Source organism: Brassica napus, chromosome A2 (assembly GCF_020379485.1).
Source record: "Brassica napus cultivar Da-Ae chromosome A2, Da-Ae, whole genome shotgun sequence".
Lineage (NCBI taxonomy): Eukaryota > Viridiplantae > Streptophyta > Magnoliopsida > Brassicales > Brassicaceae > Brassica > Brassica napus.
Window position 1 is genome coordinate 20,039,056 of NC_063435.1, and position 23,925 is coordinate 20,062,980.

The 23,925-nt window shown below is 30.1% G+C and overlaps 3 protein-coding genes and 1 pseudogene across 3 annotated transcripts; 2 read left to right on the forward strand and 2 right to left on the reverse strand.

Annotated features, from left to right (window-relative positions):
- LOC125575461 lies at nt 1-2,591 on the forward strand (annotated as a pseudogene).
- Nucleotides 2,049-3,766, forward strand: LOC106408431 (disease resistance protein RML1B-like). The gene is made up of 2 exons (XM_048753088.1): nt 2,049-2,294; nt 2,384-3,766. The coding sequence occupies exons 1-2, from the start codon at nt 2,049-2,051 to the stop codon at nt 3,764-3,766; spliced, it is 1,629 nt and encodes a 542-aa protein (XP_048609045.1).
- A 14,305-nt stretch (nt 3,767-18,071) lies between these two features.
- On the reverse strand, nt 18,072-19,013 carry LOC125588284 (dormancy-associated protein homolog 2-like). Its single transcript, XM_048759562.1, has 3 exons — nt 18,863-19,013; nt 18,553-18,742; nt 18,072-18,368 (listed from the first exon to the last, which is right to left on the reverse strand). The coding sequence occupies exons 1-3, from the start codon at nt 18,978-18,980 to the stop codon at nt 18,332-18,334; spliced, it is 345 nt and encodes a 114-aa protein (XP_048615519.1). The 5' UTR covers nt 18,981-19,013; the 3' UTR covers nt 18,072-18,331.
- Nucleotides 19,014-19,791: 778 nt separating this feature from the next.
- Nucleotides 19,792-21,323, reverse strand: BNAA02G22630D (uncharacterized protein ECU03_1610). Its single transcript, XM_013848573.2, has 2 exons — nt 21,070-21,323; nt 19,792-20,626 (listed from the first exon to the last, which is right to left on the reverse strand). Exons 1-2 carry the CDS (start codon nt 21,223-21,225, stop codon nt 20,021-20,023), a joined length of 762 nt encoding a protein of 253 aa, XP_013704027.1. The 5' UTR covers nt 21,226-21,323; the 3' UTR covers nt 19,792-20,020.
- Between the last annotated feature and the right edge of the window lie 2,602 nt (nt 21,324-23,925).

Sequence of the window (23,925 nt, forward strand, 5' to 3'; positions counted from 1 at the left end):
AGACTTCAAGGATCTCTTTGTAATTACTTAGTAGTCTTATAAACCCTACATGTATTTATGTATAAATACCTTCTACATACTTAATAAGAATTCATTCAGCGTATTCTATACATTATGCATATGGATTAATCCTCCTCCAAAATTATCTTCTTCAATCTGCCATGGCTTCTTCTTCTTCTTCTTCTTCTTCTTCTTCTTCTTCTTCTTCTTCTTCTTCTTCTTCTTCTTCTTCTTCTTCTTCTTCTTCTTCTTCTTCTTCTTCTTCTTCTCAAATAAAGAGATATCATGTCTTTCTAAGTTTCCACGGCCAAGATGTCCGTCGAGGATTTCTTAGTCATTTACACAATCACTTTGCAAGCAAGGGAATCACAACATTCAAAGATCAGGAGATTGAGCAAGGCCATTTGATCGGACATGAACTCGTGCAAGCCATTAGAGAATCAAGGGTCTCTATCGTTTTGCTCTCCAAGAATTATGCTTCTTCAAGCTGGTGTTTAGATGAATTAGTCGAGATCTTGAAATGCAAAGAAGCTTCAGAGCAGAATGTAATGACGATTTTCTACGACATTGATCCGTCCAGTGTACGAAAGCAAAAGGGAGATTTTGGGAGCGCTTTCGAGAAAACTTGTGTAGGCAAAACTGAAGAAGTGAAGCAGAGATGGGGCAGAGCTTTGACTCATGTCGCAAACATTAAAGGCGAACATTCTCTAAATTGGTAGGTAGATTTGGTACCTTTATTATCTTTCTCAAATATTTGTTTATATGTAAAGTTAGACCCACCAACGCAAATATTTGTTTGTTTTTGTTAATTAGGGCTAGTGAAGCAGAGATGATCCAAAAGATTGCTACTGATGTTTCAAGGAAACTTAATGTTACACCATCACGGGACTTTGACGGGATGGTGGGAATGGACGCTCACTTGAGAAAAATGAGCATTTTGACACGCCTAGAGTGCGATGAAGTGATCATGACTGGAATTTGGGGTCCTGCGGGAATTGGTAAGACTACCATTGCTAGAGCTTTATTCAACCGACTATCTGTCAGTTTTCAATTTAAATGCTTTATGGGGAACCTCAAGGGTAGTTATAGGAGCATAATGGGTGTAGATGACTATGATTCCAAACTGGCTTTACAAAGCAAACTTCTGTCCGACATTTTGAACCAAAAGAGCATGAGGGCACAACATTTAGGTGCTATAAAAGAATGGCTTCAGAATAAAAGAGTGCTTATCGTTCTTGATGATGTTGATGATCAAGAGCAATTAGAGGTTTTGGCTAAAAGTTCTTCTTGGTTCGGTCCTGGAAGTCGAATCATTGTTACCACAAAAGACAAAAAGATTCTAAAGGCACATAGGATCAATGATATCTACCATGTAGATTTTCCATCTGAAGAAGAAGCTCTTGAGATCTTATATCTCTCTGCTTTCAAAAAGAGTCCTCCACCTGATGGTCTTGAAGAGCTTTCGAAAAGGGTAGTAAAGTTTTGCGGTAATCTTCCGTTAGGCCTTCGTGTTGTGGGCTCATCTTTGTATGGGGAGAGCGTGGACGAATAGAGGCTTCAAATACATGGGCTAGAAACTAGTCTTAATAGAAAAGTGGAAGATGTCTTACGAGTCGGATATGACAAATTATTGGAAAAACATCAGTCTCTCTTTCTACATATTGCATGCTTCTTCAACGATTGCTATGTCGATAATGTGGCGAGAATGCTCGCCGATAGTAATTTGGATGTCGAAAATGGATTGAAGACCCTCGCCAGTAAATCTCTTGTGCACATATCTACTGATGGGTGGATAACGATGCACTGCCTACTACAAAAATTGGGTAGGCAGATAGTTCTTAAGCAGTCTAGCGAACCCGGAAAACGTCAGTTTTTAGTAGAAGTCCAAGATATCCGTGATGTATTGGAAAATGAAACGGTCAGTTCTTTAGTATAACATTTTACTAGAGATTTATTTGCCTCTCTTTTGTGTGATTATTATTTTAACAATCTTACTCTTGCAACATTTTTGGTAGGGTACTGGATCTGTTATAGGAATATCATTTGACATGTACAAGCTGAGCGAGTTATCTATAAGTGGGAGAGCTTTTGAAGGAATGCGCAATCTCAAATACTTAAGATTTAACGAAGCAAATGTTAGCTTGTTAGATGACATGGAGTATTTACCCCGCTTAAGGCTATTAGATTGGGATTCATACCCGGGAAGACGTCTTCCTCCAAGATTTCGACCAGAATATCTCATTGAACTCAGAATGCAAAACAGCGAGCTCGAAGAGCTGTGGGAAGGAATCCAGGTTGGTTATTTGATATTTTTGTAAATATGTTTCTCTTATTATTTGCAAGTATGTATGGCTTTTTATAATTGTTTTTTTTTTACATGTAGCACCTTCCGAATCTCAAGAACATAGATCTTAGCGATTCCTATAAGTTGAAAGAAATCCCAAATCTCTCGAAAGCCACTGGCCTGGAGACATTGAGACTTACATGTTGTGAGAGCTTGGTGGAGATTCCATCTTCTATTTCGAATCTACACAAGCTGAAGAGTTTGGAGGCTTTAGGGTGTATTAACCTACAAGTTGTTCCTACGGACATGGACTTAGCATCTCTCGAGAACGTAGACATGAGTGGGTGCTCACGGTTGAGGACCTTGCCAAACATTTCCAAGAACGTCAAGACTCTTCAAGTACTATGCTCGAAGATTGTCGATTTTCCTGCATCCGTTACTGGATACTGGTCTACTCTCGAGTGTCTTGACATAGGCAGCAGCAGCCTCAAGAGACTAACGCACGTGCCGCTAGGCCTTACTTCGCTAAACCTAAGCACCAGTGATATAAAGACGATTCCAGATTGCGTCAGAGCTCTCCCTCATCTAGATTTTCTCATTGTGGCGAACTGCTCAAAACTCGTGTCGATTTCTGGCCTTTCCCCTTCGCTTAGGTACCTAGTTGCAGACGACTGTGTATCACTCACGAGAGTATGCTTGTCGATCAAGGGACTCACGCTTTACAACTGTTTCAATCTGGATGGAGAAACAAGAAAAGGAGTCATACAACATGACGTTGATTGGTACGCATGCTTACCAGGCAAAGAAGTCCCTGAGGTATTCACTCACAAGGCTACGGGGAACACCGTGACTATCCCTCTGACGGCTCCTGGTGGCGTGCAGCGGGCGTACTCTGCTTCTTCGAGATTCAAGGCTTGCCTTGTGCTTTCGCCAATTATGTACTTCTCCAAACTCTATATAACCTGTCGTCTAAGAAGCAAAGGAGACACCGAAATCGACAGCATTCGCCGGTGGCAATGGCGTCCAAATTGGCCTCCTCAAAATCTGTCGGAACATCTGTTTATACTTTGCGATGACTTGTTGGATGAACAAGACGGATGTCTTGGAGAAATGGATGTGACTATGGAGGAAATGATGTTTGAATTCAGCTGCTGTGACGACTTGTTTGATGAACATGACGGATGTCTTGGAGAAGTGGATGTGACTATGGAGGAAATGCTGTTTGAATTCAGCTGCAGGGGTAACGGTGACAAGATTCTAGGATGTGGTGTACAGATTTTGGGAGAAGAAAGAGAGCGTAGTAGTGAATGCAACATAAGAGATGGAGGTGGAGACAATGAACAAGGAGCTCTTGAGGTATCACAAGTTGAAAACATCAAAAACACTAAACGTGTAGGTCACTTGATGGGGTCATCGAAGAAGAGATTGCTACTTCGCCGTCCAAAACTATCGAAGAAGAAACCAAAGCAACGATCCTTATAATCACCAGTCTGGGAAAAAGGAAAATGAAATGAACAAAGCAGAGCGGGCTTGCATCAATGCAGCTAATGTATCATTTACATCTATCAGTTACAAGTGGATCAAATGCTGGAATGGACCATATGTACATCAAAAATTCTGAAATAGATAGATCCTTGATATTTTCATATTTATTTTGAATTAATTTTAAATAGAAAAATGGGTAAAAAGTCCTCAAAACCTAATAACTTCTATTTATTTACTAACCCAACTACTATTTATCCAAACCCATTTACCCGACCTAAGCTAGGCATGGGCATTCGGGTACCTGCTCGGATTCGGGTCGGGTCTTTCGGGTTTCGGTTCTTTCGGTTTTTCAATCTAGAGACTCAATCGGGTATATATAAATTTTGGGTCAGGTTCGAGTCGGGTCCACTCAGGTTCAGGTGGGTTCGGTTCTAAATTTTAAGAACCGAAAAATAACCAAATACTCAATGTACTTGAACTTATTGTGGTTACATTTACCCGAAGTAACTGTTCGGTTCCAAATATTAACCGATATCCCCTAGACTATATTTGCGAAGTGATTTTGCTACATGTCCTCTCTACAATCATTTTTACAAAAAAAATGATGACATGGCTAACAATATTGATGACATGGCTTATAGTTAATATGACATGGACAATCACATTTATTACTGACATATATTTTTGGTAAACTTTATAAAATATGGCAATAACTAATACATTACATTTAATGTTGATTTATATTTTTGGTAAACTTATTAAAATATGATAATAATTCATAAATCATCACTAAAATAAATATATTGAAATATGCATTATAAATTTCGAAATACATTATTTAATTGTATTTTTATAATTATACAATTTTTATTATTAATATTTTCAAAATTTTCTACATCTTTTTTAAAAAATTAATAAATTGTTAATCGTAATTTCATTAGTTTTTTTAGATATTAACAAATTTTATAAATATTGTTTAGTTATAATTTTTAATCTCCTAGACTATATTTGCGAAGTAATTTTGCCACATATTCTCTCTACAATCATTTTTACAAAAAAAATGATGACATGACTAACAAGATTGATGACATGGTTTATAGTTAATATGACATGGACAATCACATTTATTACTGACATATATTTTTGGTAAACTTTATAGAATATGACAATAACTAATACATTACATTTAATGTTGATTTATAATTTTGGTAAACTTTTTAAAATATGATATAATTCATAAATCATCACTAAAATAAATATATTGAAATATACATTATAAATTTCGAAATACATTATTTAATTGTATTTTTATAATTAAACAATTTTTATTACTAATATTTTCAAAATTTTCTACATCTTTTTTAAAAAATTAACAAATTGTTAATCGTAATTTCATTAGTTTCTTTTAAATATCTACAAATTTTATAAATATTGTTTAGTTATAATTTTTAATAACTATATAATTTTTATATGATTTTTTTAGTAATTTTATACAAGTTGATTTAATACATTTAACCAAAATAAATATATAAAAATTTATCTAAGATTCGAATTTTAAATATATTACGTATATATTATTAAATATAATTTAAAATAAATAAAATTTTTTTTTTAAATTTTATTCTTAAAATCAATTTTATATTAAACATTAGTAAAAAATAATAAAATATATAATATTAATACATTTTATTTTAAAAATAATTTAATTTTTAAAAAATTTATCACTGCACATGGTGCATGAAAACACCTAGTAACCAATAAAAAGTACTTGAAACGAATACTTGAACATAAGAATTTCATTTCAAAAAGGGGCAAACCATCGACTAACATCAACAGTAAAAGAACAATCCACTAACAACAAAAAACTAGTTCTCAAAATCACGTCCTCCATTGCTCTCATAGTTAAATCACTTTAATTCAATCTTGTTGTGTTGCTTGGATATCACGATCTGAAATAATTTATAAACGAAACATGTATAGCAAGTTACAAAAAAAAAACATAGATAGCAAACATAGATAACAAGTTATAAAAATACATAGATAATCAAACATGTCACCACTTCATACTCTTCACATGCTTTGAACTGTTTGCAGGTTTGAAGATGTTTATGCAGTTGGATGTGCCAAATTTAGGCAGACAAGCAAAAGTCTTCTTGCAATACTGACATATACATTTGTTTTGGTTGTCTTCGGTTCTTGTGTAGTGCTCCCAAATAGCTGTCCGTGAGCTACGTATCATCTAACAAAGAACATTAACTTGAATCAGAAACATGAAATTAGACATCATATAAAAGCTAAAGAACTAGCGACTGATAGAAAACTGAAATTAGGGTTTCAGATTGCAAACCTTGGGATCGACTTCTTGAGTTCTTGTTGTGAGTAGAGAAAGAAGTGAATCAAATGGTTTTTCATTTATAGAGAAACTAGGGTTTTGGTTTGGATTGTAGAATTCGAGAGTCGGCAAAGGACCGAAGGTGAAGAGACCAAAGAACAAAGGTTTTAGAGCTTTTAGGTTTTGGAAATCTTACTCTATTAAAAGGAGAATATGGTGCAAGGAAAACTATGCCACATAGGATTAAAAAATCATCCAATAAAAACTTTCTATTTTGCCATGTCACATTTGCTTCAGTCAAATATAAGAAAATGGTTATTTGTCTGGGCTCATAATATTTCGTCATGGCCCGTTTAAACTCCACATCTTCCATACGCCATACCTAATCTTATACGCAAGCAGAGATGGACTCCAGCTCTTCCACTTCCTTGCATATTCGAATTTAACACCCAGTCACTCCCGATCATCATTCAATTTTGTTCTTTACTCTTTTCATCCGAAGAAATGTTATCGTTCCGACTGCTTCTGTTTGTCACCTTATATAAAACCCTTACCACCAATCTTTCCCTGCGCAAATTTTTTTTGTTCTCATCTAAATCATCTTATTGACTCATTAAATAATAAACTTTCAGTTTCATTTTGATTTGTGTTTATCAAACGAAGGATTTTGTTTTCTCTTTCTTCAAAGAACTTTTGATGAACACTACGGATTGGTTTCGATTGCTTATATACCGTTGGATCAACACAAATCACATGGAGAAAAAGGTGAAGAGAAAGCAATCTTAATCGTGATTTCATAATAGAGAACAATAGGGAAGCTCAAACAAGAAATCTGGAGAGACTGTGACTAAGAAAGACCTTCTTGAGGTATTTCATACTCCGAAATTTTTTCTAAAACAGACTGTTATGTATTTCTACTACTCATAGGGAGATTCTCAAACTTTTTTCCAATTTGTGACTTTGTGGCCTTTTATTTGAACAACGGCTACTGATTTTGACCCCACTGATCTTACCTTCTTCCCAAACCCAAGCCTCTGCTGGTTTTGGGTTAGGACAAGCTGAACATACCTTATCTGATGCCAAAGTCTGCAGAGAACTAAAACCTGATTGGCCTAAATGATGTTTCTGAGATGGTGCTACTCTTAGTTTGCTACAGATAAAAACAATCTCAATTCTATTACAAAAACCCTTTGATTCTGAATACTGGAACATTATAATTCACTGAGTTCTCAATGAATCTCCAGCGATTTGATGAGGCAAGCCAATGCTATTTATGAGGGAGTAAAGCAAAGAGATCATTGATGCGTTTAGTTTTGTTTGCAACCCTCATGATGTTTTGTTTATTTAATCATTTTTTCAAGATAGTTAAGTGTTTTTTTCTTTCTTTTACAGACAAACCGTAGATGGTCGAAGGAAGTTTCAAGGCAAATACAAGATTAAGGTCAAAACATCTAGAGATGGCTTTGTTCAGTATATGTTTCAAATTTTGATTTTTCTTACTTTAGTCTCTCCTCTATGCAGTTCTTTTTTGAGAAACTCTCCCATATGCAGTTGTTGCTTATCTTTACTTAAGTTTACTAAAAAAAATGTAAGGCAATAATGCTATTTATTTTAGTTAAATTTTATTTAATTTTTACCAGTAAAATCTAATCTGTTAAACCATTTTTATCTTAAAATTACACTTTCTACGATAATATGATATAATCTAGATATTTGTGTAACATTATTACATACAGGCGACGTCTTCTTCGTTGCCGATGGAAGTTACCACTTTTCTTAATGATGATGCGTAACCGCGACCAGCTGCACTTCCCCTCCCATTTAGGCAACATTAAGAGCGGATGAGAGCTTATGAGTTTATACAGGGTTTTGCTCGACCATAAGGTTATCATACTCAAGCTTCTATATTTTCATCTGTTGTAGATTTACTCAAAACCTCCCTAATTTACAGCTCTCCAATCACGTTTTATATTTGCAGTCTACCCTGATCCATGAACCCGTCACACTCCATAGATTAAAAACTTTCAAATACCTCACTTTCAAACACCTCTTTAAGAAGGGGATTCTATTAGCTTTGCAAATTTGGTGTTAACATACCCATTTTGTGGAGGTCACAGAGACGATTGCTAGCACTCCGACATAGAAGTTTAAGTTTTGTGGTGACACAAAACAAAATACACTTCGATATTATACAGTAATAAACAACTACAGTACTTGGATAACTATACAGTGACTATAATTAAATTAATATATCAACATATCATCTATACATATTTTGTTTTCATACTGTTAAAAAATATTCTAAATTATAAAACTATAGCTAAACCATATTAATATTAGCAAAACTGGTGCGTAGCACCGGCAAATCCTCTTAACAATAATAATGAGATAAACACATAGGAACACGGGACACCATTCAAAGCTTCGGGTAATAGTTGGTACTCAATTGGATACCGGTTATTAACCGACCCGACCCGACCCGAAACCCGAACCAAGGTGAAGACAAAACCCAATCGGGTATTTTGACAGAACCAAATACATCCGAATCCGATATTTTCGGATCAGATCCGGGTCAGGTCCGGTTAATGTGCCCAGCCCTAACTCAAGCCAGTTCGGATCCCTAAATCCCCAAATATCTCCTTCTTCTCAAACATTATTCTTACGCTCTGTTTTATCATTTTTTATCACTACTACGGAATAATCCGCGCTACGCGCAGAACTATATTAATTTTCAAATATTAATTATCTAACTAATTTTGTTGTTTTATATCAGAGGGCAATTGTCAATAATAGCACATTTTGAAGTTTATGCCTCAAAAATAGCACTAGAAGGAAAAAGTCACAAAAATGACATTCATTAAAGGGTAAAATATCCCTAATACCCTTGGTTTAAAATTAAATAAACAAACAAAAATAAATAAAAATAATAAAATAAAAATAAAAATAAAAAGAAATTTTTTTATAGTTTCAGATTATGTGTTTTCAGATTCGAAATTTTTATAATTTTTTTTTTGAAATTTTTATTTTTTGAAACTTTTTTTTATTTTTTTTTTCAAATTTTCTTTTTATAATTTAAAAATACTTTTTGAAACTGTTTTTAAAATTTTTATTTTTTATTTTAGTATTTATTTTTTATAAAATTTTAAACCCTAATTCCAAAACCCCACCTCTTAACTCTAAACCCTAAGGTTTGGATTAATTAACCCAATGGGTATAAGTGTATATTTACCTCTTTAATGAAACCTATTTTTGTGACTTTGAGCCTTGAGTGCTACTTTGGGAACAAAAACTTGGTTTGGTGCTATCCTAGTCTTTTTCTCTATATCAAATGGTAATACTAAGATATATTTTAATATAATATTTACTTATTATTTATTTTATTTAGGAAAAATTTGAAAAAATACATTTATATGAGATTTTAATTTGAAAACCACCATTCTTTATGATGTTTGAAAACTACACTTTTGTATATGTAAAAATTGACTAAATGATCCAATTTGAATATATTAATTAAACTTAATAATTTCAAAAAAATAAGATAAATCAAAATCTTAATAATATATCTACACACCACTGCATATCTTACAATTTTATCGAAAACAAAAGAAAACCAGCTTCTCATGGGTTAGTATCTTCTCTCTAACAAAGCATTGTCTCTTTGTTTCATAATTTCTTCTTCTTTTCATTCATAAGTTTTTTTTTTATTTCTTAATCCATTAAGTGTAACTCAATTTCTTAAATTCTCATTTTCTCTTCTTGCACAAATCATATCTTTCTGTTTAAAATTCAGAGAAACGTTTTTTTTTTAATCAGAGAAATAAATTTACGAAATTTATATATATGTGTGTGTGTAAGAAATGACGTGATTACTTTTGTATATGGGGTATTAGGGTTGTTGTGCAACTTGGTTTGTATAAGGTTAAAAAAAATTAAAGCTTATACAGATAAACGTCTTAATAAAGGTACCAACACATCATAATTTGTTTCTTTCATAACATCATTGCTATCTATAAAACCAATTATAAGAAAAAAACATGTTATTTAAAAAATTTAAATAATAAAATAACACATTCATCTCAAACGTAGATTTATCTTAAATATAAATAATTATACTATTATTATTACTTTCGGATTTAATTTTATTTATTAAAATATATAAGTGGATAAAAATGTCTTTTCACATCTAATAAGATGTAGTTTTCAAAAAAATAAAATAAAAGGTGTAATTTTCAAATTTCAAACTGCAAATAGAGTATTTTTCAAATTATCCCTTTTATTTAACATTTTTCAGATAGGTAGTTAATATACATTTTTCTATTTCTTATATTATATATTTTATATTATTTATTTCTTATATATTGTATATTTACATACACTAATATTTATTTCAGAAAAAATGTTTAATTAAGTTTTTTTCTACTTTAAAGTATCTATCTGATTATTAATTAAGATAGTATATTAACTATCTATCTGAAAATTACACTACATTAAAAATCTAGCATAATTTTCAGATAGATAGTTAATATATTTTTCTATTTCTTATATTATATATTTTTTTATCATTTATTTCTTATATATTGTGTATTTACTTATACTAATATCAAGTTAGATGTTTAATGTAATTTTCTTATTTCTTATATTGTATATTTACTTTTTGTTTGGTTTTTGTATTATATTATATATTTATTTATTTTAATATTTTTGATTTTATATTAAATAAAAATATTACAATCAATTTTTAAGGTAATATTTGTATTTCTTCTACTGCATATTTACATATTATTTTTTCTTATATTGCATATTTACGTATTCTAATATTACGATAGATGTTTATTGTAATATTTATATTTCTAATACTGTATATTTACTGATTATTTATTTTATTATAAATTTTTCAGATAAATGTTTAATTTAGTTTTTCTATTTCTTATATTGTATATATACTTATTGTTTATTTTTTCTTATATTTTATATTTACTTATTCTAATTTTTTGGCTTTTACATCAAATGATAATATTACGATAATATGTAATATTTGTATATTTCATTATTCTAATTTCATTAATGTATATTTAATTATTATTTATTTTTATATTATATATTTACTTATAAAAATATTTAAAAATAATACAAATGTAAAAGTATACATTTTTTATAAAGATGTTTAATGTAGTTTTTCATTTTCTTATATTGTATATTTACTTAATATTTCTTGTTCTTTTTGAGAAAAGGCTTTATTATTTATTGTTTCTTATATGGAAAATTGCCACAAATACCACATTCATAGTACCATTTTTCATGTTTACACTAATCACTTTTACCATCACTTTTAATGAATGGTATAAGACACTTATACTCCTAGGGTTAACTAATCTAAACTTAGAGTTTAGAGTTGAGGGGTGGGATAAGGTTTTTGAAATGTGAAATTTAGGATTAAAAAAAATATATAAATAAATATTTAAAAGAAAGAAATAGTTTCAAACATAATTTTCGATTTTCAGAAAAGAAATTTTGAAAAAAATAAAAAAAAATTTGAATTTGAAAATGTATAATTCAAAAACATAAAAAAAATTATTATGTTTTTTAAATAATGATTTATTATATATATAGATATGAATGGGGATGTAAGAATGTATTTTTGAAAATGGGATATAAGAGTTTTATATTAAGATTCTTATATAATATTTTTACTTATTTTAATATTACGCTAGATGCTTAATGTAACATTTATATTTACTTACTATTTATTATACTATATATTTTTCATATCGATGTGTGATTTAGTTTTTCCATTTCTTATATTGTATATTTAATTATTGTTTATTTTTTCTTGTTGTTATATAGATTTTCAAATGTTAATTATCTAACTATTCTTATTTTGTATATTTTTTTTTCCAATTTTCTTGCTTTTATATCAAATTATAAAATTATAATAGATTTTTAATGCATTATTGACTTATAATTTATTTTATTATATATTTTGCAGATAGATTTTTAATGTACTTTTTCTATTTCTTATATTATATATTTATTTATTTTTCTATGTTGTATATTTAATCATTCTAATATTACGCTAGATGTTTAATATAATATTTATATTTTTATACTGTATATTTATTTATTGCTTATTTTTCCTTATATTATATATTTACTTATTCTATTTTTCTTGTTTTAATATGAAATGATGATAATAAGCTAGATTTTTATATGAAATGATGATAATAAGCTAAGAAAAAACCAACTCTATTCATCTATTTATGAGTTGGTTTATATTATATATTTACTTATTCTAATTTGGTTTTTATATAATATAAAATTATATTTTTGAGTTGTTTTCCATCATCATTTCATATAAAAATCTGAGATAATGATGATAATAATTATGAGTTGTTTTCCATCATCATTTCATTTATGAGTTACTTATTCTAATTTGGAAAACAATTTTCAAATTCATATAAATGGCTAAGAAAAAACTAACTCTATTCATCTATTTATTTATTATCTTTTTTGAAAAATCAGATTTTTATATTTATGTTGACGGTGTATGGAAAACACTTAGTTTTTAATATGAAAAACACATAATTAATTATAAAATGATAAAGCCTTATAAATTTAACAATTTCATAAAAACTTAGCTAGGAATGCCCGTTCTTTTCATAGATCTTTTTGTTTTATTGGCTGTTCTATTCATGTGGTTAACCAGACCACCTCAAGTTTGAGTAATAAAATAGCCGTTTGTTGACTAAAAAAAACAATTTCATATAAACTAATGCAATGTTTACAATGAAAAGATAATTCTTTCACATTCTTTTAGATTCCTATTATTGATAGATTAATTTATACCAACTCTATTTTGATTAATGTAGTATTTACATTTTTATATTGTATATTACTTTTTAATGTTGTATTTTCACTTTTAAAATTGTGTACTTACTTATTATTACTTTTTAGATTCCTATTATTGATAGATTAATTTATACCAACTCTATTTTGATTAATGTAGTATTTACATTTTTTATATTGTACATTACTTTTTAATGTTGTATTTTCACTTTTTAAATTGTGTACTTACTTATTATTACTTTTTATATATTTACATATTTAAATGTATTTAATTTTTACTTTTTAAGATAGATGTCTAATGTATTATTTCCATTTTTTATTTTTTTTATTTATATTTTAAGATAGATGTTTAATGCGTCATGTACCTTTTCCAATTTTATATTATGTATTTACTATAATATTATTTTGATATATTATATATTTACTTAATATCTATATTTTACATTTAAAATAGATGTTTAAGGCTTAATGTACTTTTTCTATTTTTTAGATTGTGTATTCACATTTTAATATAAATGTTTAATGCTTAATGTACTTTTTCTATTTTTTTATCTTATGTAATTACTTATTAATTTTTATTTTCGTATATTATATATTTTTAAATTGTGTATTTACTTATTATTGTATATATAATTCGTATACTATATATTTACATATTTAAATGTATATATACTTATATTTTCTTATGACTTAATGTATATATGGTAATCATGTGTAATATGGTAATATGATTTAATGTAATAAGGTAATAATAGTAGTCATGCCACGTGGCTTCTTTTCGAAAAGGATTTTTAAAACGATGTAGACGCTCCCTGGAGCCTCGATTAATCCCTTTTTGTATATTACTTTTTAATATTGTATTTTCACTTTTTAAATTGTGTACTTACTTATTATTACTTTTTATATATTTACATATTTAAATGTATTTAATTTTTACTTTTTATGATAGATGTCTAATGTATTATTTCCATTTTTTTTTTTTTACATTTTAAGATAGATGTTTAATGCTTCATGTACCTTTTCCAATTTTATATTATGAATTTACTATATTATTATTTTCATATATTATATATTTACTTAATATCTATATTTTACATTTAAAATATATGTTTAAGGCTTAATGTACTTTTTCTATTTTTTAGATTGTGTATTTACATTTTAATATAAATGTTTAATGCTTAATGTACTTTTTCTATTTTTTTTATCTTATGTATTTACTTTATTAATTTTTATTTTCGTATATTATATATTTTTAAATTGTGTATTTACTTGTTATTGTATATATAATTTGTATATTATATATTTACATATTTAGATGTATATATACTCATATTTTCCTATGATTTTATGTATATATGGTAATCATGTGTAATATGACAATATGATTTAATGTAATAAGGTAATAATAGTAGTCATGCCATTTAACTTCTTTTCGAAGAGAATTTCTAAAACGATGTGGACGCTCTCTGGAGCCTCGATTAGTCCTTTTTATTAGTATAGATTTTATTTCTATACGTTCCTTTCCTATTCGTTCCTCGTGTTCCCGAAAAGGTCACCAGTCGGAGCCTTATTAATTTTTATTTTCGTATATTATATATTTTTAAATTGTGTATTTACTTATTCTTGTATATATAATTCGTATATTATATATTTACATATTTAAATGTATATATACTTATATTTTCCTATGATTTAATGTATATATGGTAATCATGTGTAATATGGCAATATGATTTAATGTAATAAGGTAATAATAATAGTCATGCCACGTAGCTTCTTTTCGAAGAGTATTTCTAAAACGATGTGGACGCTCTCTGGAGCCTCGATTAGTCCCTTTTATTAGTATAGATTTCTCAAAAGTCTAATTGAAATTGAAATTTAAGTGTCCATTCATCTAATCCATCATATATTTCTCAGTTTTCATCTACTTCATCCTGATTCACAACCTTAAGAACCCAGATTTTAGATTTTTCATTTTCATCAAAATTTCTCCATCCCATAATCCAAATCGAAATCGAAAAAATTCTTCAACCCTTACGGAATTTCGTTCTTATCCCAAATAGATCGATTCCTCATCATTCTCAATCCATTTTCCCAGATATAAAATTGAAACTCGTCTTCAATGTACAAAATTTCCGACAATGAAGAAGACAGAGTATTACTAGTACAACTATAACTAGTATAACTAGAAAGTGTATAACTAGTACAACTACAACAAATATAACTAGTATAACTAGTATAATTAGAGTGTGTATAACTAGAACAACTTTACAATTAATATGGTTATATTAAGTTTTTGTTTTTAGCGTGTGAATGATGTTATAGAAGAGGATGATGTAGAATTTGGTATAATCTCCCGCTGTATGAATTTGTCAAAATATGTTAAAATTTTATTTTATGATATTTATTTAGATAATTATTTGTTTACCAACTGTACGAGTTGTACTAGTTGTACCATTTACAAAAGAAAAATATCTTCATCTTTTTTACTCTCGAAGCCAAAGAAGGCAACTTTTGAACCGGAAAAGATTGCAGTAGAAGAGGATGGGAAGAGTATACTCCAAAAAACGATAAAAAGCCAACATGAGTTCAAAAGGATACATAACCATTCATGTTTGGTGTTTGAACTACGATAGTAATAGTCCAACTGGTTTAATTGTAGCAACACGTTGAGTTGATTGGCTAGTACATCAAGCATATCAGCATATTGCTTGCTCGGTGAGTTGTGTTGTTTTAGCATTGAGTGGTAGGCTTCCGCCTCAAAGTCTTTTTCTTCACATGGAAATAAAAATAAGATAAGATTAGACAAATTGTAAACATATACAAAAATAACCTGATGCAACTTGTAAACACATATACAAAAATAACCTGATGTATTTTTGAAATGAAAAGATGGCATATCAATGTTTTTGTTGTATTTTCATATATGATTTCAAATAGATTTTTATTCTTATATTTTTTAAATTAACAAGGTCCACTCAGTATATCATAATACTTTTGATTAAAAAGATATTTGCATAAACAAATAATGAAAAGTGATAATGATATGTATGAATGGTACAACTAGTACAACTACTCGATGTTAGTGTTCAACCACAATGTTTAAAACATGATACACATTTAAAACGTTATGAACATTTAAAGTAATACTAAATAAATAACAAGTAGTTGTACCAGTTTTCTAGTTATACCAACGATACATAGTTGTACTAGTTTTTCAGTTGTATCAGTTTGTGCATAGTTGTACTTTGGTACTTTGGTAGTGAAATAAAAAAAAATATTAGTTGTACCACATAATTAATACAATTACCTTATTTGTATTACTTATTTATGTTTATATGACATTGCCGGTTACAATAAAATCTTCAATTTCGTAAATATACATTTCATATATACTTTCCAAAAATCATGTGGACAAATAAGTTAACAAACCTTAAAAGTATAAGATAGATCAAGTAAAGTTATGGAATTGTATAATATTTTTTTTTCCAAAACTTCAAAAAAATTAAGAGACTTTTTGAGTACAAACCAATTGGGATATGTGATTGTTTTTGGGAAATTTTCGCAAATACCACATTCATAGTATCACTTTTCATATTTACACTAACCACTTTTACTTTCACTTTTAATAAAGGGTATAAAATATTTATACCCCTAAGAGTTATTAATCTAGACTTAGGTTTAGAGTTGAGAGGTGGGTCGGGTAGGGTTTTTGGAATCACTTAGGATTCTAATAAATATATAAATAAATACTTAATTTTTTTAATAATATTAAATTTACATGTTATATTAAATTAATTATAAACTAATATAATAAAATTGTGAAAATACATTTAAAAATTAAGAGAGTTTTTATATATATTATGTTGCTATCTGAGAACAATATTTTTATTATAAAGTTAAAAATTAAAATATAAAACAATTTATAATTAAATATTAGACAAACAAAAATATTTATATAAAGATATTTCTAAGCTATTTCTAATATATGAGTGTTGTAAATTTGTTAACATAATAATAAGTACATAGTTTGCTGAACGTTTTTTGACATATGTAAATAATTTGATGTTTGATTTAACTATTTAAAATCATAAATAGTAATTTAACTTGTGACTGAGTTCAAAACAATTTTTCTTGCTTTTACTTTAAACATGTTTAAGTTTAATCCGTGAAACACTATAGCTTCAGTTGACCACTAAAACAATAAAAAAAATGAACAAAATAAAAAATAAAATTTCATTTGAGAAATTGCAAAAAAAAAAATTGTTCAATTTGTTCCTTATCAAAATTGCATAGGGAAAATAATGTTTCTTATAAATTCATTCCTCCATGGGGAATTTAGAAGGAAAAAAATGGAATCTATTTTTCAATAATTTGATTAAAATTTCGACATAATTGGTATAAATTTTGAGGAACAAAGAATTCACCATAATTTTTTTTCCTTCAACATGTTCACTAATTAGAGTTTTATTATGCTGATTTTAGTATTAATAAAACATAAAATAATAAGTATTCTTAAGATGATTATGTCCGTATGTGCGGGCAAACACCTAGTTATTTAGTAAAACTGACGCTTCTAATAAATTATTCTCATTACAATGATTTATAGATCTAAACTTAAATATGGCACGGTGCGCATAAGAATTCTCTTTACATTCTAAGATTTAGTACACCTATAAACAACTAATTAAATGATTACACAAATTTAAACATAAAACTAGATTCCGGGTATATTTTTTGTTTTAATTTAATAGAATAGAAGTTTCATCTAATTATCTTAACTCCAATTATTTTAATTATTTATAATATATTTTGTATTATTTATTTATTTATTCAAATGGTGTATTTTCTTTTATAAAAAATATTGTAATTATTTTTTCGTTTGAAAACATATATATTTGTTGCCATGAATGAGAAAAAACATATATTGGGTTTGTTCAGATATTTAATGGGCTCTGTTTTAAATTTTATATATCCAATGACCAGGAAAACGTAACTGTTTAGCTTAGAAAATAAATCGTGGTTTCTAATGGATACAGTTATACAAAAATTGTTTTTTTTTTTAATGTAAGTCCAGTGGCAAAAAAAAGTAATATTCCAGGTAGTTGTAGGGGCAAAAGATAAGGATGATCCTGAATTAATAATATTGATATATATTAAATTATAAATTATAAAAAAAAAACATTCCTTAATAATTATTTTTGTCGACACAAAACAATCCCGCAGTCCCGCGTTTTTCAAAGCAAATCAGAAGCTAGTAATTCATTTTAACACCGATAATACAGCCAACTTAACTGATTATTAATCATCTTGAAATAATAGTAACCACTTAATTTTATGAGATCTTGACTTATTTTAATTTGACGATCCGTCGATGACAGCACGCTTTAACGGTGCTTGCTCCTGGTTTCGCTGCTGTACAACCTGTCATGCAACAACATAACAACCACAAGGTCCACAATCTGTCATGTTTGTACGTAATCAAACCGAAACCAACTGTATTATGGAATATCTACCAAAGATTGCAATGTTAATTCTTTGTTACAAAGAAATCAAGATCACTAACAAACTGAATTTTTTTTTATGAAGTGTTACTATATTTACTTACCAGTCATAAACCGTGGGAGAATTAGGATGAGAAGGTTTATCAAAGACATTAGCACCAATCTCCCTTGTGGTCACATTACTTGCTGGATGAAATACACTTCTCCACACATCCACTTTCCGGCCAGATCCTGGTGTGGCCGGGGTAGTCGGACTCGCTGGTAGAGACGCTGATCCGCCCACCATTGTTGCTTCTAAGAATCATTGTATATTTAAGTGTATTGTTCAAGCTAGTTAAACCGGTAGTATTGTTTACCAAGAGAATTAGAGAACAACATAATATGATACTCAAATTTTTAAATGTTTCAGTTTACCTTTCGTATTGTTCAGGCTAGTCAAACCGGTGGAGATTCGCCTGAGATGGCCACGGCCACGGGCTTCAGGTTGAGGACCAGCCACGACGTCGTCCCAGAGGTTTTCAAGTACACCCATTTTTTATTTTGCTTAGAGAGATCATCTGTTCACGTCCCTCCTTTAAATACATAACACGATCTGGTTTTGGTGTTATTTGAATAGGTCCGGCCAAAGAGATTGGGTTCATCCCTTTGGTTTATTGAAATGTATAAATACGAGAAGTAAACCATAACAATGTGTGTTTTATTGATAGTTTTCCTCCAAGAATTGAACCGAGATAACCGGTGATACAAACTGAAACAAATCAGTTAGTTATCCACCGGTTTAACTGACCAGTCTTAACAACTTTGGACACGTGACAATCAAATCAAATTGCAAATTCGCGAGCTGGTCTCTTGCAAAAATTTGTCCGTTTCTTTTGGAGATAAGTGAGACTGAAGCTTTCAATGTCAAAAATAGTTTTTTGTTTCGATTTCTTTATACATATAATCTTTGCGTACACAACAATTAAAGCCTGCCGTTATTTTTATTATAACAAAATATTTTTTTTATTGCATACACATTCCTCTATGCCCTCAACTTAAATTAGGAAGTTCTCACGCTTCTAAAAACATGTCTCCAGCACGAGACGGCGAAAACAAACGTGAAATGTTAGTCCTAAACTGAGCAAAATAGAGTTTTACAGAACCAAGGCGGCACGGCCAATTCTGAAATTTAGGTAGTCATAGACAATTTAGGACAATAAAATAGAAAAATTCAACAATTTAGAGGTATATATTTTCTCTTAAATCTGGAACCAAAACCAACAGAACTAACCACACTTGAAGTTTCTTTACTTGAGTGTGAAGTAAAAATGTATCAACAGTCAAAGTGAAGTAAACATGTATCAACAGTCGAAGATTATTATCTCTTATTCATGACTCCTTAATCTATTAAGTAAGATTTAGACTTAAGTCTTTGACGATCACATGATATTCTTCACAGATCAATCTCAAACCTAGGAAAGCGACTGTAAAAATCTGAAACTGTCAAAGTTCTGAAACAGAAAACTTCAAACACAAAGAGGAACACTTTTGACTAGTGTATATCTATATATATATATATATATATTGATGATCTTAGAACCCCTTTAGATCATCATCATCGTCTTTCCAATTTTCCTTAGCTTTTTTCGACAAATCTTCCACGCCCTTGTCAACATCATGCCGTTCCCTATCCGCCTCCTCACCGGACCCAACCACTGCCTCTGTGACCTTCTGAGCTGTGCTCTTAGCCGTCTCCCACGCATCTTTCACTGTCTCCATAGTCTTTTCCCCAACATCTTGGGCCTTTTCCTTAAACCCCTGAGCCAAATCCTCTGATTTCTCCTTTGAATCCTCTGCATATTCCTTGGCTCTATCTTTTGTCTCTTCCGCTTTATCTTTCGTCTTCTCTTTCACATCATAAGCTTTGTCCTTGGCCTTCTCTTTCGTCTCGTAAGCTTTATCAGCTGCTCTACTCGCTCCTTCATTCACTTTATCCTTAGTCTCTTCCGCATAACCTCTCGTCTTCTCTTTCACATCATAAGCTTTGTCCTTAGTCTTGTCTTTCATATCATAAGCTTTGTCCTTAGCTTGCTCTTTGCAAGCCTCTAAGTCTTCGCCAGATTCTTCTCTCCATTTCCTTGAATCATTTGCCAAATCAGCCCTTGAGTCTCTTGCTTTCTCTACTGGATCGTTTCTTCCCTGTAAAAACAGAACAATCACTTCTTTCAAGTTTCAAGTTTCAAGTTTCACCTTGTGTTAATAAGGAGAACTCAAAGATATGTCTGATAAACGAAGGGGGAATAAAATCATAACTACTGATTAGCCGTTAAAGTATCTTCAACTTGATTTCTTGCAAGTAAAGCCTTATTCAAAAAATAAAACCTTCATTCCTTGTGACACAAGTTAACCTAATTGTTTGTGTAAACCATATATTTAAAATAACACTGATACTCTTACACTTTTTAAAAAATTTCCTTAAATTCCCAATATATATTTACATACAAAATTTATAGAAAATTACATATCACACAACTTAAGATATAGAAAAATTCTGTGAAAAAAAATCGTATAGAAAATGGGAATCATTAACTAGTCACCGATGATGCATCGATTTGTTTTATATGTGTATATGTAATAATTACCTTAGAATGGTTATTGACCGATGAAGCAAAAATGACACGAGAGTGTTTCCGACCAATCACCACCGCAGGAGTTCTGGGAGGAGCTCGGCTCTCAGGGAAAGCTCTAAAGAGACCGCAAGAAGCTGTGCTCGACAGTTGCATAGCCGCCATATTCATCAATCAGAGAAACAATTTTCTTCTCAATTTAGCTTTTTGAAAATATTTTTGTTTTGTCTGAAATTTTCGAAGTCTCGTCGTTCTCATCTTTCGCATATGTCTACATTGCAAATTTATAGGGCCAGTAAACACAGCTGGCGGCACGTATTTGACACATGTCACTAAAATAACAAGTGTCAAATTGTTTTGCGTTTTCTCTTGCGCTCTATCCTTTGACCGACCTTTTCTTTCTTTTATTTTTCTCTTTTTTTACCAGTAATGAAGTTTGTTCCGTAGCAAAACAGGTAACAGATATGAAGTCCCCCTATATTACATACTTATCCTAGAAGTCTTTTCTAAACGATCTACTTCCGCAAAAAACTTCCTATGTACATGAAAAAACTTATTCTCACATGAACAAGTTAAGGTGCAGATGTCTATCACATGAGTGGTAACTGAGGCATCAAATCACATCACACCTTATTATTGGCTTGATAGTACTAGTTTAATTGTCTTGGGGTTTCTCTATTCCAACAGACTTAAGGGTATCAGACAATACGTTGGCATCCTCTTCAAAAATTGCTGGTTTAGACTTTAGTTTGTACATCTGACATCTCAATTCTCAAGGATGGCGGTCGTAAGGCTATTGCTTCATATTCTAATAGTGAATGAGTGTCTTCAATGGAAGAATAATTATGGAATAATTGTCTTTCACCTCTTTGTGGTGAAATTAGGGTTGCATTTCCATAGCATCCAAAACAAAAAATTCTTCAATAATAGTAATTATTATTTGTAGTTGCTTTACTGCTTCCATCCAAATAATCTTCTCTGTAGTCCCCTTGGTTCGTAACATGAGGAATTTTTTTATTATTTTAAATAACAACTTATTCCTCATTTTCCATGTACTTCATGCTTAACCATTTTAGAATGATTAGAAATTAAATGGCCTAATTGAAAATGAAATTGCATAGATTTTTAAATCCTGCAAAACCGAAAATATAAAGTCAATCAGGGCTAAACTTTTTTGGCTCCGACCAATGATCAAGAATAAAAAAAAAGATTTTTTTTTCATAAAAAAAAGAGTCACCATTCACAAATGATAATTATTTTTTTCTTATCTATACTATTAAAATGGAAGGAATTCTAAAAAATCTACTTAAACAAGGTTGTTGGACATATTCACTAAAAAAATAATACGTCTTATTTTATACTTACATTAATTAATCAAAATTATCAGTATTATTAATAGGGAACAACCCAACTGCCTATCATCATTATATCACCGATATATTTGCATCCACTACAAGAAAACATATTTTTTAGGAGGGCAATATACGTTGTACCTTCGTCATAAACGGGGTGTTACGATGAAATAACCTCGAAACACGTTTCGTCATAAAACGCCCGTCGTAACCGAAGTTTCGTCGTAAATGACTTGTTAACTTTACGACGAAATATATTCCTCGTAAAGCGCAGACCATAGTTTCGTCGTAAACGAGACGTAATAATTCGTGGTAAACTCAACGTAATGGATTCAATGTAAAGCAGACGTAAATATTTTCGTTGTAACGAACACGTAAACATTTCGATGTAAAACCCTCGTAAATATTTCGATGTAAACTCCACGTAAATGTTTCGACGGTAATCAGTCGTAAATATTTACGTCGAGTTTACATCGACGTTTCGTTTTATAATATAGATTTTGAATATTTTTTAACCTCAAATATATTTAATTTTATAATATATATTTGAATTTATTTAAAATTCGGAATTTTAAATTATTTTAATTTTAAAACAAAATATGAAAATAAAAAACATATATTAAAAAAGCATTTAAAAGTCATAATATTTAAATTCATAATACAAACCGAAATATTAAAAAAAACTACATATCATCGAAGTAGTCGGTAGGGTTGCTCGGCTGTTGACGGGTTGGATCGGACTCTTGGGGATCTCGTACTGGCAACCCAAGAGCGGCTCGTCTGTCACTCAACATTCTCTGCATAAGCGGATTTCCCACGGCCATCACGTCTAGCAAATCCTCAAGAGAGTCTAAACGAACCTGCTGGCTATCCATTCGAGCTTTCATCTGAGAAGTCTCTTCATCCCGTCTCGAAGTGTATGACGAAGTTGCCCTTGCAACTTCGTTAACAGAGCCTATACCGACTATTCGTCCCTTCTTTCTAGGAGCCAGCTATAAAATTAAAACATATATTAATATAGTTATTAATAATAATGTAAACACAAATTTTTAGTTGTACTACATCTTCGAAGATTCTGTCCGCTTCTTCGGTGGACAATGTGACGGGTAATCCATCGGGAGACTCCTGAGTTAGTTGCGTCTCCCGTTCTTCAATCCGAGTAGCCACTGCTTGAGCGAGTTTCTCAGATGCAGGATCCACAAAAACTCCGTCGGATGTGGCGTGAGTCATCTTGAATAGGTCAGACAGAGATGGTAAGACTCCCGTCTTCTCCAACTACAAAAAAAAAATTATTAAAAATTATATTAATTGAATATTTTAAAATAAATATTTAAAACAAAACTTACAACTTCTAGATGGATGCATGCATGTGGTTTTTGGCCGGTTCTGTGAAGCATGGGCAAATTACCATCTTTATCCTTCGTTCTTCGAGAAGCCGAGCACGAATTGGCCTTTTTGATCGAAGAGGGGTGCTTCCAATAGGCGATGAGGCCATCCCACACATCCTTCGTGAGCTCAG